General features: G+C 54.6%; 7 protein-coding genes across 7 annotated transcripts; 5 read left to right on the plus strand and 2 right to left on the minus strand.

The window, feature by feature from the left end:
- Nucleotides 1-988: 988 nt before the first annotated feature.
- GGS23DRAFT_569014 (uncharacterized protein) lies at nt 989-2,022 on the plus strand. Its single transcript, XM_051516430.1, has one exon. It carries the CDS (start codon nt 1,011-1,013, stop codon nt 1,779-1,781), a length of 771 nt encoding a protein of 256 aa, XP_051371975.1. The 5' UTR covers nt 989-1,010; the 3' UTR covers nt 1,782-2,022.
- On the minus strand, nt 1,941-2,734 carry GGS23DRAFT_61773 (uncharacterized protein). The gene has a single exon (XM_051520894.1). It carries the CDS (start codon nt 2,532-2,534, stop codon nt 2,100-2,102), a length of 435 nt encoding a protein of 144 aa, XP_051371976.1. The 5' UTR covers nt 2,535-2,734; the 3' UTR covers nt 1,941-2,099.
- A 1,892-nt stretch (nt 2,735-4,626) lies between these two features.
- On the plus strand, nt 4,627-6,184 carry GGS23DRAFT_569022 (ATP synthase F1). Its single transcript, XM_051516431.1, has 3 exons — nt 4,627-5,103; nt 5,185-5,658; nt 5,720-6,184. Exons 1-3 carry the CDS (start codon nt 4,905-4,907, stop codon nt 5,983-5,985), a joined length of 939 nt encoding a protein of 312 aa, XP_051371977.1. The 5' UTR covers nt 4,627-4,904; the 3' UTR covers nt 5,986-6,184.
- Nucleotides 6,185-6,773: 589 nt separating this feature from the next.
- On the plus strand, nt 6,774-9,092 carry GGS23DRAFT_609794 (extracellular metalloprotease; the record flags this gene model as incomplete). Its single annotated transcript, XM_051520292.1, has 4 exons — nt 6,774-6,880; nt 6,977-7,059; nt 7,111-7,641; nt 7,773-9,092. 4 exons carry the CDS (start codon nt 6,774-6,776, stop codon nt 8,960-8,962), a joined length of 1,911 nt encoding a protein of 636 aa, XP_051371978.1. The 3' UTR covers nt 8,963-9,092.
- A 916-nt stretch (nt 9,093-10,008) lies between these two features.
- Nucleotides 10,009-10,765, plus strand: GGS23DRAFT_597029 (autophagy protein 16; the record flags this gene model as incomplete). Its single annotated transcript, XM_051518559.1, has 3 exons — nt 10,009-10,093; nt 10,155-10,510; nt 10,574-10,765. The coding sequence occupies 3 exons, from the start codon at nt 10,009-10,011 to the stop codon at nt 10,763-10,765; spliced, it is 633 nt and encodes a 210-aa protein (XP_051371979.1).
- A 356-nt stretch (nt 10,766-11,121) lies between these two features.
- GGS23DRAFT_61852 (histone H3-K79 methyltransferase) lies at nt 11,122-12,745 on the minus strand. The gene is made up of 2 exons (XM_051520946.1): nt 12,131-12,745; nt 11,122-12,052 (listed from the first exon to the last, which is right to left on the minus strand). Exons 1-2 carry the CDS (start codon nt 12,664-12,666, stop codon nt 11,131-11,133), a joined length of 1,458 nt encoding a protein of 485 aa, XP_051371980.1. The 5' UTR covers nt 12,667-12,745; the 3' UTR covers nt 11,122-11,130.
- Nucleotides 12,746-14,651: 1,906 nt separating this feature from the next.
- On the plus strand, nt 14,652-15,933 carry GGS23DRAFT_61910 (glycoside hydrolase family 16 protein). Its single transcript, XM_051520988.1, has one exon. The coding sequence runs from the start codon at nt 14,914-14,916 to the stop codon at nt 15,769-15,771; it is 858 nt and encodes a 285-aa protein (XP_051371981.1). The 5' UTR covers nt 14,652-14,913; the 3' UTR covers nt 15,772-15,933.

The raw sequence follows: 15,933 nt of genomic DNA on the forward strand, positions 1-15,933 counted from the left end.
TGCGGGCACTCGATACGAAACAAAAGGGGCAACCTATTGATCTGATAGAATTCCACCGACTATGAGTAAACTAATGTTTCTCCAGCTTCGGGCACGGTACTATATGTAGATACCCACCCAGGTTAGGTGCCCAAGGTACCAGACAGGGATATAAAGAGCCGGCGCGGGATGTCACCGGGGACGCGCCCGGAAGTATCGTCTCATACGATTTGCATCGACGGGTACGAGCTCGGTAGCGAAGAGGATCCAGGGAGGTATTGTGTACCTATTCTCGCCTATCTTCACCACCGTATAAGTGCCCAGCTGCGCATTACCTAACATTTCACCAAAATCCACACACAGGCTCGGCCTTCAACTCAGCAGATGAGCATTTTTGCATTTATTCCTTTTTTTGACGTGTTTGGGTGCGATTTGCTATGGTATCAGCCGACAGCGACCAGGCATTTCGAGATGCAGCAGATGGGTGTCTTCATCTCGACTCCTACTCATATGCTGCCTGCCTGCCTGCCTGCCTGCCTGCCTGCCTACCTACCTACATAGATACCACACACACATATTCATATACATGCCTCTCCTCACGCAACCTACTCATACATGTACGCTGCGCTGCAGATCCAATCCGGAGAGCACCCCCTGGGTACATGTCTAAGGATGAGAAATCAGATCAAGATAGACATGCATACCTACTATTCGTGGTCGTGACATCATCGTCCTTGTGACTGCAGTCTATTCTCAGATTCCGACGATCTCTCTCCGACCCCGAACTCCCTTGCTTTACGCGCTCTGCCGGCATTCCGTTACCGCATACCGACTCAAGTCTATTGACGTTGTCGCGAGACGGCTTCAACTTCTGTGTGGAGGCAAGCTCTTCTTGTTGCGTCTTCGTTCCTTTCCCTTTGCCTCTCCTCTCCCCGTCTCGTGTATGGATTCTATCATCATCTGTCCTCGAGTCAGCCAATTCTCGCCGACGAACAAGAGACGCGTCGCCAGCCGGCCAAAACCAGTAGGCTATGCCCGATCACGTTGTCTGGCCCGAGGTCCTTCGTTTAATTAAACTACCCAGTAGCCCGTCCGACGTTGCGCCGTCCCAGCCGGACAGCTTGCCGGTGCTTAAGCCACTGCAGAACTGGCCCTGTCAGAACAACCTTATGGCAGTGAATAATTCCCGGCGGCAACGGGGCCGTGCCCCGTCATTTCGCGGACCCATCGTCCTCGGCCTGCAGCCCCCAGGATATACCAGGACCTCTACGCTGTCGATCTCGCCTCACGAAGATAGGGGCGGGCACTTTCTAGAGTCATATGGAATGCTTCACCTGATGTCGTTCGACGGTCCCGGAGCGACGCACGCGTTCACACACACACAGAGACGTATATACATACGGCCGTGCACCCGTGCCTACATGGCTAACTACTTACATATATGTACATCTGTCTACATAAGGAGTAGTGCGGTCGGTGCTGGTGTCGCTAACTTGTTGAGACACCCCATAGGAATAGCCCTACAAACCCTGGCACCGGCGGTCGAAACGGAACAATCGCCAGACGGATCGTCGCATAGTACGATGCAAGTGAACACCTCTCTTCCCTTTCTTGCCTTCCCTCCCCAGTCTCTCTCTCAAACCACATACCCAAGAACGTTATCACTGCTGCTGCTGCTGCTGCTACTACTAAGAAGGGAGATCCCCCCCCCCCCTGTATTCGCCAAGCCGCGAGTCTCTCGCAAACGTCGACGGTATCTCTCGATGCCTACCCCCAGTTGCCATACCAAGGACGGACTATAATACCCTATAAAATATCTTTCCAGGGTTCTCCTCGATTTACCCTGGGCTCCCCTGTCGCCCACGTAGTACACACCTATGCACGTACTTTGTGGCTTTGGCTGCGTATCCCTGCTTAATATCTTATCCCATTAAGCCCGGATCAGGCAGCTCAGCCAGCCACAGCTTCACCCCTCTTATTCCCCTCTCTTTCTCTCTCTTTCTCTCTCCATCTCGGCCCCGTCAGGTTGCGCAGATCCGAAAGGCGATCTTTTACGAACGCCTCCGACCGGGTTTCTCCAGCTCCGAGAGCGGTATGCACGACTCCACGTAGTAAGCTACTTAAGCGACTGGCGGTCGGCATGTATGACGTGAGAGGCAGCATCCTTCTCCCTCATACGAGGCGCGAGGGAATGTGAAACACGCAATATCAGGCTCGTAGCCGCCGCCAATCGTCGACACCCAAGGCACCCGCTCTAGGACCCGTCTCGCAAGATATAGCCCCAAGGTGCCCCGTGCTACTTCTATGCTGATATGCTGTGTTCGAGACTTCGAGAGAGAGAGAGAGATCTGAGATTCGTGTCGTGTTCTAGCCGGTCCCAGCTTCGTAGACCAGTCGGATAGATGTATATCATCTGCGGGTGCCAATTGCCACCGCGATACAAGCCACAGCAAGCTGCTTGTGACGAGTTTCTCAATATCCTTTGGCAGGAATACCCGACTGCTCGATGAATGCAAGCCAGGTATGCAGTGTCCTAATATTAGGAATATTGCCATTTTGATCGTCCTCACAACTGACAGCCAGTCGACCCTGGCGCGGTTGACGCTACCAGGCGTCGTCGCTGGCCAAATGGTCCAGGAGACCTGAACGGCAAAGCGTAGAGATAGGGACCATCTCTAGGCAGCCCCAAGTTAAGAGGACCGCCGTGACTCTGAGCCCCCTTGCCTATTCGAGATGCGCTGTTGGCGTCCTGCGCTCCCGCGGGTGGCCCGGACCTGACCCCGTGTGCGGCACAGCATCCGGGATTTATCGCCTTTGCGTAGGACTTTGTCTCTGCTTTGCCGCCCCCGCCGTAGCGCCGCCTGTCGATCTATCGGTTAAGTCAACGTCTGGCAGCCAAATCCGTCGGAATAAGACAGCGGGAACATAACACCATTCCATTCCTGCTCTGCCAAATGTGCCGGAATGTACCAGCGCCTCAAGAGACCACCAAGTCCATTACGCAGACCACGCCGACGTCGATGCAGGCATTTGTAGACATTCTTTTCTCTTTGGCTTCGCATCCCCGACACTACCCCACAGAAGCTCTAAAAGACCACAGACTATATACGCTAAGAGGCCCTCGATGGGAGAGAGGGGGGGAGGATGGGTGGAGCGGCGTGATATCACTACAATATCCTCCCACAGGAAAGGGGATCACATCCCCGCGCAGGCATTGCCCTTAGGGTGACTCGGGTCGAGGTTGTGCGACGCTGGAATCTACAGCACGTTCCACCTCAGTGAGGCGGTATGAACAGCTGATCACCGTGGTGCCGGGGGAGTTCTCTACTCATCCCGCTGGCTGTGGGGTCTTGCGCGACTTCGTCGTGGTATTTCTGTGTAATCTAATCTGGACGCGGGCGCAAACCTCCCCAGAGGTCGAGACATACCAAAGATCGTGTGAAGTAGTTAAGTGAATCGATCCAGTCTCGTCCGTGTCAAGAGCGCCTCGTCGTTGAAAAAAATACCTGACGCCGACTGAAAGGGCGGCAGAGAGCATTAGCCGAGCTTGAAAACGACTCAGCCCCAGCAATTTCCGTGTGAGCATCCTCATTCTAGGTGAAGGATATCGTCGCCGTCAGCATCGTTGGTGAAAAACATTGCGAAACCTTTGAGGCTGCTTCTTGTGAGGAGCGAGCTTTAACTACGTCATTATAGATCCACGTGAAGTCGTAGTACGGAATAATGGTAAGAGTCCAAAATATGACCACCAGCCTAAAATCCTTGACACCCCAGATCAGCGCGCCTTGACTTGCCGACAATTACCGATGTTATTACCTACCTAGATCCGGCCTGGAGATGAGAACTGGCTGGTCTGGGTCTTAGAACAAGAGCTTGTCGTGCTCAGCCCCACAGCAACATTCTGTCTCCCTTTCGACTCTTTTATTTACGCAATATGACATCGGCATTACTTCTGTGTTTGACGGGGAACCTGTTTCGGTAGATCTTTTTGGATTATGAAGTCGAATACTTAGGTTTGCCTAGGGCCTGAGAAACTCCCCAAGCTAATATGGTGATGCAAGACTTCGCTACCGGGACGTATACTTCGAATAGTTACTCAAAGCTCTCAACCTAATAGAGATCGGGGGCAATGATACAGAAACTGTAAAAGTAGGCTGCATAATGTGACGTCCTTCAACCTATTTGACATCGCAAATATGTAAGTGTATAAGTATATGACCAATTCAGATTCACCAAGGGCTAGGGTTAATATGTCTACATAGGGCTAAACGTATTAATACTTTCAAGACAACTTCTAAGGTGGGTAATTGTTGCACAGATCTGGTATACTTAACAGCGAGAAGAGCCAATGTCGCCGTCGCTAATTATGATGATGGACGACCATTGATGTTGGTGGAATAGATTGCATGCCATCAGCAGCGTGTGTAGTACCAACTCTTGGTCGAAAGCCGGCATTCTTTTCTGGGGTAGAAATAGATTATCGGGGTAGGCAGGTTTGGAAGCAATACGCAAGGCACCTGTTATTAGTTAAGCAACCTTCTATATCTAATAAACCCGAAAATCCATAGTAAGCTGGGTCGAAGGCCTTATTTCTCACCAATCGGAAGCCGGACGGATCGTTGCAGATTATGTACCGGATGTGCCGGCGTGGAATACGACGAAGGAAATATTACATGTTCATGCACGAAAGTCTTACTAGTTGTCTTCAGCTACCCCATATTCATCCAAATGGGCAAATCACTATATGTGTACGTCCATAATGTGATCCAACTGACCAATAAGTTGAAACAGCAGTGGGCGATGCTATTCGAAGCTTTACCTATATAAGTAGAGTAGGGAGGAGATGAAAAGGGACAACCTATTCATCGAACGTTTCTCTATCCTACCCCGCCTTCTGGACCGTCACAACAGTCACTGTGGAACTCATGATGGAGCCAGGATATGAGAAAGTCGCGTTTTGGGAGCTTGACCTTGAGGCTGAGGGACGGCCGGCACCTGCGCCTCATTCCGTTCAGCCATGCATTCACACTTCAGGAGTTGTCGACATTGGCATCTTCCAGGAGCCAAAGGATATTCGGGTGCCGGCACAGGAGGTGGACCGTGGGCCAGGTGGAAAGTATTATTGTTCGTATGCCCCCATTTCTAAGCCTCCGCCGCCCTCGAACTTCCAAGATAATCATATAAGCTAAATATCGAATGATGTAGCAATACTAAAGCTTTTTTTCCGCTTTGGGGCTTCGGAAGCCTGGACGACGGCCACGGGATGGCTACTCAAGGACGACCTGGTAGTCACCGCCGCTCATTGCCTGTATCATGACGGCCAACGGGCAACTTGCATCAGAGCATGTATCGGTTACAACGCAAGCTCAGAGGACGCTGCTGGTGACCAACGGCTCGTCACTCGAGTTGCGCTGCCTCTGGAGTGGATCAGGGACAAGACCGAGGCGCGGGATATCGCCTTTCTCCAGCTGAACGGCCCGTTCCAGAATGCGACGCCCATCGCGTATGGCACGCCTGAAGTCAATGCGCTGCAGGAGTTCGCGGTGATTGGCTATCCTGCAGACATGGGTGAAGAGACCGTGCCCGGTAGCAAAATGTACGAGATGAAGATACAGCGGAATGTCGACCTCGAGCGTACAGGGTGGAACATGCTGGTGTACCAAGGCGATCTCTACGGAGGTGGGTGCACTCTCTCCTAACTGTTATGATATAGAGCAGAGCTGGCGCTCACTAGGACTAGGCTTCTCCGGAGCTCCTGTCATACGTGACAGCGACGCTGCCGCCATAGGGGTACACGTTCGAGGCGGGTCTTTCAACTCTGCAGTCGTCATTGGCGGGCCTTACGGAGTCAGAATCCAAGCCTACGAAGAAGTACTGAAGATGCTGGGGAAAGGTGGTGATGGCGCGGAGTTAGGTTTCGAGACGAAGACAGATGTTGACGAAACCTGGCTGAGGTACGTGAACGTACCGCAGTTACTCCACGGCAGCGACGGCGTGAAAGGATGAGGGCGTATTGCCCTTTGCTATGAAGGCATACAAATGGCATGGTATCATTGCTACATTGTCGTGGCCTAGTTGAATGGAGGAACTGTACCTAGTTGAAAAGGGGCAGTAGGTGGCTTGCATTTCGCTGCAGGCCGGCTATAGATTGTTGACATGTCTACTTGGCGTATCCATCACTCAATGCACTTCAACTTTCCTTGGCACTCACTGTGAACGTTCTCCTAGCAGTCAGCTTGTAACTTTCAAGAGAACTATGCGAGAGTTTCCCAAGTTGGCCCCGGCATTGTCAAAGAAGGAATCACGGCGGGTCTTCCTCGCGAACCTAGCTGCATTGGCCTCTTACACGATGCAGTTCTCAGCCGCCTAGGTGACACTCTCCGGATCGATGAGATACTCTGCTGTAATCGCTCTGATAGAATTAGTTCCGCCGCAGGCTGCCTCGTATATCGTAGCGTCGCCGAGCCAGCTGAAAGAGCATAGTAGATGCAACAGCGCAATGGTATCGCGTCTCCAAGATGCGTTTTATCCCAAAAGAGGCTTACTGCCCATGCGGTCATCGTGAGGGCTTGCTGTGAGAACATGGCTGGCCTTGCTTGGTCTTGTTTCGAAGGCGGGATGAAGCCCTGTTCCGAGGAGGCTGACGACTATATAATGGTGCGTTTTGCCCCTTTGTAGCCACGGAGTTAGTCAACAAACCTCAAAAGCTCGACGATCAACTTGAATTCAGCAGCCTAAGCTACACATTCTACAGCTCGTGTCTCTTCTTTGATATTAATCACTTGACCGCAATCATGTCGGGACATTTTATCAACAACCCCGATGTTATACTACCCGTGCCCCCGCCGAGCAATGCCGCTCCCATCCTTGACCAACCACTTAACACTACAAAGGCGACTACGTCAGTCTACTACTGGGACCTTGAGAAAAGTTCCACCGAAAGCTCCACACCTACCTACAGCCAGAGCATACCGTCCGCACGCGAAACTGAGAATAGTAACGAGTCGGTTGTCAATGGTCAAGATGGGAGGGAGCTAGTCGACATAGACGACTATAGGCACGCCGATGGGAAGTTCCGTGGTACGTGAAGGCATTCGCCGCGGTTCGAGGCACAGACTAATGCATTGCAAGCCATCGTCAAGCTATTTCTTCTCTACGAAGGGCAGATTAGTGGCACTGTAACGGAGGACGAAGCCGCCTGGGCCATAGCTACCGGTTGGCTTGTCAAGGGAGACATCGTCGTCACGGCTGGCCATTGTGCCTTTGACCATTCTCACGGCCTCGGTCGGCTCATCAAAGTGAAAGCCTATGTCGGCTACAATGGCAGAGAGAAGGTCAATTCGGAAGGGGTCGAGTTCCGCCACGGCGTGGCCGTCGCTACGACTGAGAAATGGTTCAATTCCGAGAGTGGACATGGGCCTGCAGACGTCTCGTTCATAAAACTCTCGGCACCGTTTACTACCGTTGGCAAATTCTTCACCTGGAAACAGACGCCAATATCACAAAAGGGTGCCAACCTGGGAGTTGTAGGTTACCCGGGGGACATTGCAAACGACAAGGGAGAGAGGGGCGCCATGATGTACAAGATGTTTAAGAAGACGGACTACGAACTGCATGGTTCGTACATGAACATGTTGCAATATAAAATCGATACGAATGGTGGTAAGTTTGGCCCTTCCGCCCTCCTACTCCCTCCTTTTGGTTCTGTGACTGTACAGTCATGTGTTCCGAAATGCTGCTTTTCAGCACAGTATCGCACCATCGCGCATCCTAGGGATTGACCAAATCGATAGGAAACTCCGGATCACCTGTGTTGACGGACCAGGACCCTCATATCGCGATCGGAGTGCATGTTCTCGGTGGCTACAGCTACAACTCGGCCTCTGTGATCAACGGGCCCTACGGGAACCGATTCAAGGCATATTACGATGTAGCTGATGCACTTGGTGGCGCGAGCAGGCCTCTAGACTCGAGTCGGCCGGACAAAGATAAGAGGCCGTGGCTCTGGACGTGCCATGCGACAACTACCGAAACCCCCGAGGGCGATCCGGTGCAAGTTGAGCTCATGAAAACTATCAAGTTCGCGCAGAGCGTACACGCAAAGATAGAGGACACGGTTATAGATGCCGACGAGCCCATCTCGTTCGGCCCCGACGCCGGGCCCCAAATGGGCATTCTAGCCTCTGCAGCTATCGCAGCGGCTGGGAGGCTCGCGGCCGACGGTGCGGGCGGATCCAGCGTCGAGGCGCTGGCCAACACTCGCCCTTATGACGGCGTCCTCGGCCGCGCAATCCTCGCAGAGGCCGCCCTGGGATGCTTCTTTGAAATGCCGCAGAAAGACCAGGATAAGTTCACAGAGTTCCTGGGCCCGATCGTGGCCTCCCTCAAGCCGTTCGTTATGGGGGTGGCACCCAAGCTCCTCAAGGGGACATTGGAGCCCAGCATGAGACTGCTGCTGTCCAACGTGTCGCCGGGTGTCAGCACGAAGCGCAAACGCACCGGGCGCTCCACCGAGGCCGAGAAGGACACCGGGTTCGGGCGCAAATTGACCGAGCAGGAATCTGCGTTCCTGAACGGGCTGATGGACCAGGTAGACGATCCTACGGTGGAATCGTTCTTCGGAACTCTAACTACTATCGGAGACGTCATCGGGAGCGCCTTGAAGAAGGCTGGCCCGATTCTCAAGGACGTAGCCAAGATCGGCCTACCACTGCTTCTAGGCACGGAAGCCGGAGGACTGCCCCCACTGCCGACTCACCTCGACCCTCTGGCACACAGGGCCATTCTCGCAGAGGCCTGCTTGGAGGGGTTTATCAACATGCCCCAAGGGAAGAGGATTTTCAAAAACATAATCGACAAGGTGAAAGTCCTGGGACCTAAGCTGATGAACGCAACTCCGTTCATGGTCAAGTATATCGGCCCAGTTGTGGCGGATATGCTCCGCGAGATCAAGGAGAAGGAGGAAGCCAAGGCGAAGTCCTAGGGCGTACAGAATCAGTGAACTCAAGCTTGGAAAGGGTGGCAGGTAAAGGGAACGATAGGTAAGTAAGTAGTGGTAGGCTAGGAGACTGCCATTGCGGAAAAGGGGGCGGATTTGGCACGTCGGATTGTTTAGGGATGAAGCTGCAACTCGCACAATTGATAGGGCCTTAGTGTCGCCACTCGTTCTTAACACCAATAAATATCTATGTTCGCTCCTTATCAGTGGAGTGTGGGACACGGGTTCTCCCTGTGGTTCGGTGGCACGGGGCAGAGAGCGCCATGAAGAAGAGCGTTGCATTGCCTCTATAGGAGATGGACGCGTTAAGTACTGGAATTGTTCTCAACTGTCCACACCCAAGATGTCTATTTGCCTAATAGACACTTGTAGTCTGAGTGCAAGCCTCTCGCCGAGTTGAGACCATTCATTGCCACGCAGGTACCGAAACTAGGTATACCTATATAAACTTAGAAATGTACACTTCTAAAGAGTACCTATATATATATATATATATGTCTTATAAGAGAAGCAATAAGAAATGTTATAGACCTGCTTACTTTCAACCCAAGTGAAATTCAGTCCGCACTATAGGTATGACCTCATAGGTACATTAGGTAGATAGGTACCTAACCAATCGAGGAGGCAGCCTGGCCTAGCGCAGATGTACCTATAACTGCAGGTCAAGTACCTCAAGTAACCCTAGGTACCTCCTACCTCCTAAGGTACCCCTACCCAAGGTAACGCCCCGGCGCGGGTACGCAGGTACATGCGAGCGGCCCCTCAAGCAGCCCCTCCACAGGGCAGATCGAGACGACAAATTCGATGCCTAGCAGCCAGCCAGCCTGCCTGCCGCAGCTTTCTTTCTCCTCCGTCTCTCTCTCTCTCTCACCCTCCCCCCATCGGCCTCGTCTGCGTGTACCTACGTGTCGGCCCTCCCACTCCCGCCCAACCGACCCGGCCCGTGTCCTGCGGACAGCGCCGCACCGCCCGCCGCACCCGTCGCCAATGGTCCTATTATGTAGACGACGACGACGACGACCATCGCCACCATGCCCGACTGGCGAAGCGACTACCTCGCCTCCCTGCGGGAGGCCGAGAGCAGCAATCCCGTGAACAAGGACCTCGTCGAAGCCTGTGCGTCGCCCCCCCCCCTCCCGCCACCCGCTCAGCGGCGCTAGTTGCTGACAGGCCGCAGGCTCGCAGCTCGTCGACCGCGTGGCCGCGCTCGAGGCCGAGAAGGCCGTGTGGCAAGCGGCGGCGGCGGCGGCGGCTCCTCAGCCCTCGCCGTCGGCCAGAGCTCCTCCTCCTCCTCCTCCCCCTACCGCTGACCCCGACGCCGCGCAGCTGCGGCTCGACCTGGCCGAGGCGCTGCGCGCGCGGGGCCAGCTGCAGGCCCGGCTCAGGGCCGCCGAGGACGAGCTGCGCGGGCTGCGCGCCCGGGCCAAGGTCGACGCCAAGCGCGTCGCCGACCTGGCCGCCGAGCGCAATAGTATTCAGTCGCGGCTCAAGGACCGCAACGAGGAGCTGGCCGGCAAGAACAAGCTGCTGAAGGTATGGATGCGCCGCCCTCCACCGCGACCTTGGCGAGGGGGCTGCTGACGCGCCGGCGAGCAGGACGTCCAGGACGAGAACCTCACCCTCAACATCCAGCTCGACGTCACCGAGCAGAAGGCGGCCCGGCTCGTGGCCGACAACAAGGACCTGGTGGACCGGTGGATGCAGAGGATGAAGCACGAGGCCGACGCCATGAACCTGGAGAACGAATCGCCTGGCAACGTGAGCAATAGCACTAAGAGTCGGAGGTGACAGCCCGATATATATATATATAGGGCGGGGGAGACATCAGCAAGCAATATTCGTAACTCTGCTACGAGCGATACCCTCTTCATTTATACAACCTAACGACCTGTATAGTAAGTGCTCGACATCACGCCTGCTTTGGTATCCTTTCGCTAAAGCGCCTCTATGCAAACGTGGTATCCTGACTCGCCCTCGTCTACCTCTCGACCCCTCTATCCCCTTTCTATCCCCCTTCTACCTCTCCCGGCCGCGCCCAACCCTGGGCCGCGCCTAACCCCGATTCTATACGAATGGCATGCTTCACCAACTCGGTTCGATCGTCTCTCCCCCCCCCCCCCCCCTCGCCCCGGATGAATAGCCTTTCCCAATCATCACTTCTTTGTCGAGATGTAGTAGTCTCCCTCGGCGGCGGCCCAGCTGACCCAGTTCTCGTGGTATCGGTAGTGCTGGACGTCGAGGATACTGTTGGCGACATCGTTGATGGCGGTCTTGTTTTCGTGAACGAAGGACTTGAGAGATATGATCTTGCAGCCTTTCTTAAGGTCGAGGAACATGTTTATAAGAGCGTCGTTGAGGGTCGAAGTAAAAGCCTTGTTGTTCACCAGTATCACGTCCGCCTCCTTCAGCTTCTCCAGAATCTTGGCACTGGTGCGGAAGTCCCCCCTTTCCAGGTGCACCCTCCCGTGCGCGACGCCCCAGAGGAGACATCGCGATTTGAACTCCTTCTCCTGGGCCTCGGCGAGGTTGCAGGCGTTCTCCATCATCTCGCAGCCGTAGCTCCGACAGCCGATCTCCAGGGCAGCCTGAAGCACGACATTGCCCACGCCCGAGCCGAGATCTATAAACACCTGATCCGAGGTCATCTTGGTCTGCTCTACAAGCAACTTCGTGACGAACGGGTGTAGTAGCTCCCCGTACACGTTATCGCTGCCCATCTCGTATTTGGTGAGCATCTCCACCTTGGGCGCGACGGTGCGGTCGTACACTTGGGTGAGGATGAAGGAGACTAGGCTAGGCGGGAGGTGGTGGAGGCCTTCTAGGTTCTTGGCCACCGTGCCGTTCTCGACCAATTCGAGCAGCTTGTCGTTGTAATTGCGAAGTGCCGTCCTAAAGACAGCGACGTCCCGGTATTTCTCGGTTACCGCCCGCTCCATCTGGCGGCGGAAGCTGGCGTTGTGGTCGATGAAGGGCTTCGCTTCGGAGTCCGTGAGATAGGTCTCGGCCACGTGCTCGACGACGGCAAGGATATCTTTAACGGCGTCGATCTTATCTTTCTGCCACACCAATTCGTACCTGGTTGGTTCCGTCTCGCGTTAGCTTTCTTTTAGTCTGCCGCCACGCATTTATCGGGTACCCCGGGGCCGGCCTTACCTCTCGCGCTTGCACCGGGACGGATACTGCAGCTCGATCGCGATCTCGTCGGGTTTGGCGCCGGCGATGGGCGGGCACTTGGTGGCGACGGAGGCGACGTCGGCGGCGTGGATGATGCGCGAGTCTCTGGTCTCGGCGCCGAAGGCCTTCTTGTGGCGCAGCTTGCGATTGAGGTCTATCGATCTCGACTCGCTCCGTCGCATCCGCTTCTGGAAGGGGTCGCTGTCCCCATCTTCAGAGTCGGAGTCGTTCCCGAAGGCGGGGGAGTCCCTGGGGGTGCTGGTTACGGCCTTGCGCTTCCGTCCGGCGATTCGCTTCTCGTCGGATGAGGACAGGTAGGGTGACGCGCTCTTGGTTCGCGACAGTCGGGGATTCGGGGAGAGGCGGGGCGAGGTGGACTTGTGATGGTGGCTCAAGGGGGGTCGCAGAGTATTTGGCGTGGAGCTGAGGCGAGACTTGCTGGGAACGATGACCTTCTCGACTCGGATCTCCTGCGGCGCCGGTTTGAGTTTTGATTTTTGGTTAAAAATACCCATTGTCCTAGCCCTGCAACACAGGGGGGTCGACGTATTGCGCGGAGGTGGGATGAACGGGCGGATAGGCGGGGAATGAGTAGTCTAAGCAGCTGCTGAAAATTATAACGAATGCAGGATGATGAAAGCTATTCTAGTCTACTGACGGCTGCCCTCATGGATTACGGCTCGGGGTCGCGTGCTAAGAGGCATGGAGGACGAGCGGAAGAGGGGGAAGAGGAGAAGGAATGGGTAGGCGAAGATCCGGATGAGAGTGAGCGACTTGGTGTGTAGGAAACGATGTACAGCGCGAGGAACCAGAAAGAAAGAAGAGGAGTAAGGGGGATAAATGAATGCTGCGAATGTACGTATGTTGGCAAGGCGAAGGAGTGCCGCTTGAGAGGGTGGGAGGAGGGAACAGGACGAGGCGGAAAAAAGGGAAAACAGGTGAGGGTATGTAGATGGTCGTCCAAAGAGACCAGGTAGGTAGGCAGGCCACTATTCATAAGAGGTCGGTAGGTAAGTCCTAGGTGCGCAGCCGGCAAGGGTACCTTAGGCAGGTACCTACCTAGGTACCTACCTATCCTGAGTTTAGGTACCTCATAAGGTACCTGACCCAAGGCACGTACCTATGTACAAGGTAGGTAAGTACCTATACCTAATACCTACCAGTGAGGGGATAAGTGGATGTATAAGTACCTAATGCGGTATCTTCCAGGGATACCTAGAAGTGACACAGGTACCGTGTACATACGCGTACCTTAGGTATCTAGGTACATAGCCCAGCGCCATGCCTCTGTGGGCACTTTTTAGGGAGGCAGGCAGGAACCGGGGTTTTCTAGAAGGCGCAGGTGCAGGTGCTTACTGGCTTATGAGTAGGCGCAAGCAGGTCGCGCCTGCCTGGCCGTTCCCAGAGCGCCGGGACTTGGCTGTGCTTGCTGCGAGCGGTACTTGCTAGGTACCCTAAGTACATTTTTAGTATCTAGCTCAGGTTAGGGTTTATGAAAAAAAGAGTTTAAGTTTAAAGAAACTTAACTTAACTTAACTTAACTTTACTTAAAAACCTAAACTTTTTTTTCAACTCTAGCTTAGGTATATAAGTAGGTACATGTTCTAGTTTATAACCTTGTATTAGATAATTCTAGCGTAGGCTACCAGCTAATCAATGTACTTAACGCTAGCTAAAGAAGTTAACACTGGCCTCCCTTAACTTATACCTAGGTATACTTATATACCTACCTTATATTATATATACTTATACATGGAAGGTATATATATCTGTATAGGTGCCTGTGTATAGATTCAGATATATACCTCTGTGGGTACCTAGAGGTATAGTATAGGCACATTGCTGGTAGTGATGGTGGGATGTCTCACCTCGTCGTACGAATGTCAAAGCACGCGATGCCTCTGAGGGGAAGAATTGGGGGGGAGGAAAAGGGGGCGGGGCGAGGTTGGGGTTTCTTTCATTGTGTGCGTTGTCTCCCGCGCCATGGGTTGCTGTTTTGTCTCGCTTGAGCTATTTATATTCGTGTCCTGTCTGTTCTATGTTCGATGGGCGCTCTCCAGCGTTGCAAAGGGGGGGGGAGAAATGGGGGAGAAGGGTTTGCATTGGTAGGGAGACTAGACCATTATTGCCTACTACTCTAACTAGGTATTATTTCTATCCTACAAATCCGTCTGCTCCTCGACCCAGACCCGCCTCTTTGTCTTGCTCCCCTGAAACGCGTAAGCCTTCGGCACCGTAGGGCAGGACCTGCGCCGAAGCGCCATCGGGTCTGGGCGACGCTGTGTAGTCGCGGGTCTGCTGGAGATGGTCGGACAAGGGAGCTCGACCGGAGCGAAGGGAGGCAGAAGGGCTTTCCGACCGCCGTCAAAGAACCCGCGTCTCCTTTTTTTCTCTTTTGTCGTCTCGTCTTTGGCGACCAGGTTCTAGACAAGAACAAATTGTTCCGTAATCTTAGATTTGCTCTGTGTAAAGCGGAATAGGGGGTGGATCTCTAGGCGGATAAAGATGGTCGCAGAGTAGGCGAAAGCTGAGAGTAGTTTATCCGACCGGAACGGGCAGGTTGGCTAAGGGAGCCCTTTCGGCTGCTGCTTTGACATTGTCGCTCGAGCGTCGGGCAGCCGGCGCGACAATGACCCTTTGTGCCTCGAGAGAAGCGGCGTGGGCCGCCGACAGGGCTCGTGGAATAAAACCTCCCCTTCTTCCGTATCCCAGGGGGTACCGTAAACTTTGAAGCTGTAACAGACCCCTGACAGGTCATCAGAATGTTTAAGAAAGGAATTGCAGGTTATCTTACTGCGCTGGGCCTCGCGGCCCAGCTCGTCGAGGGCCAACTCGAGCCCGATTGCAACCCGCTGAACGCCGTCTGCCCACCGAAGAAGGGCCTGGCGGACGAGAGTTATTACATCGATTTCACGAAGCAGGTCCGGCCGCCGCCCGGCTGGACCATCCCGAACGACCAAGCCGTCAACTTCACCACCGAGGGAGCCGCGTTCACCTACGCGAAGAAGGGGGACGCGCCGAGCATGTCGACCGACTTTTATGTGCTCGGCGGCCGCTACGACGTCGAGCTGAAGATCGCACCGGGCCAGGGCGTGATCAGCAGCGTGTCGCTGTGGTCGGACACCCAAGACGAGGTCGACTGGGAGTTCTCCGGCAACCAGCACGGCGAGAAGCCGTTCCCGCCCCGCGACGGGAAGTGGACGGTCGAGACCAACGTCTTCGCCCAGGGCAAGATGTGGGACGGTGCAGCCGCCTACCAGAAGGACGCATACAAGCCCGCTGAGCAGTTCCACAAGTACTCCGTCGAGTGGGACGAGAGCCGCATCGACTGGTACGTCGACGACCGGATCGTCCGCAGCGCGCGGGCCGAGGATGTCCCCAGCGAGTTCGTCTTCCCGCAGTCTCCGATGAAGCTCCAGCTCGGCGTCTGGGGAGGCGGGGACCCCGACAACAGCGACTGGACCATCCAGTGGGCCGGCGGCGAGATCGATCCTAAGGGCGCACCCTATACCTTATATGTGAGGAGTGTCAATATCACGAACAAGTCCCCCGCCTGCCAGTACAAATATAGTGACAAGGTAAGTAAACGTCCCGTAGTAGTGAGATGGTCTTTGCCCTAATGATATCTTAGACCGGAAAGATTGGCTCCATCGAGAAGATCCAGGACGGATGTGGCCCTTCCGCGTCATCGAGAGTTGTCAAGAGGGACCCAGCCGCTGCCGAGTATTCCGCGAGCCCTCCAGCCTCGGCTGCCAGTGCGGCTGAAACGACCCCTGCGGCCC

Source organism: Durotheca rogersii (assembly GCF_024521655.1).
Source record: "Durotheca rogersii strain YMJ 92031201 chromosome Unknown GGS23scaffold_10, whole genome shotgun sequence".
Classification (NCBI taxonomy): Eukaryota; Fungi; Ascomycota; class Sordariomycetes; order Xylariales; family Xylariaceae; genus Durotheca; species Durotheca rogersii.

Excerpts from the sequence above, each read along its gene's own strand:
- GGS23DRAFT_61773 (XM_051520894.1), bottom strand. The coding sequence starts at position 2,534 with ATGGCAATATTCCTAATATTAGGACACTGCATACCTGGCTTGCATTCA.
- GGS23DRAFT_61910 (XM_051520988.1), top strand. The coding sequence starts at position 14,914 with ATGTTTAAGAAAGGAATTGCAGGTTATCTTACTGCGCTGGGCCTCGCG.
- GGS23DRAFT_569014 (XM_051516430.1), top strand. The coding sequence starts at position 1,011 with ATGCCCGATCACGTTGTCTGGCCCGAGGTCCTTCGTTTAATTAAACTA.
- GGS23DRAFT_569022 (XM_051516431.1), top strand. The coding sequence starts at position 4,905 with ATGATGGAGCCAGGATATGAGAAAGTCGCGTTTTGGGAGCTTGACCTT. Across the intron at positions 5,104-5,184 it reads GCCAGGTGGAAAGTATTATT|CAATACTAAAGCTTTTTTTC; the intron begins GTTCGTATGCCC and ends CGAATGATGTAG. Across the intron at positions 5,659-5,719 it reads CCAAGGCGATCTCTACGGAG|GCTTCTCCGGAGCTCCTGTC; the intron begins GTGGGTGCACTC and ends CACTAGGACTAG.
- GGS23DRAFT_61852 (XM_051520946.1), bottom strand. The coding sequence starts at position 12,666 with ATGGGTATTTTTAACCAAAAATCAAAACTCAAACCGGCGCCGCAGGAG. Across the intron at positions 12,053-12,130 it reads TCCCGGTGCAAGCGCGAGAG|GTACGAATTGGTGTGGCAGA; the intron begins GTAAGGCCGGCC and ends GGAACCAACCAG.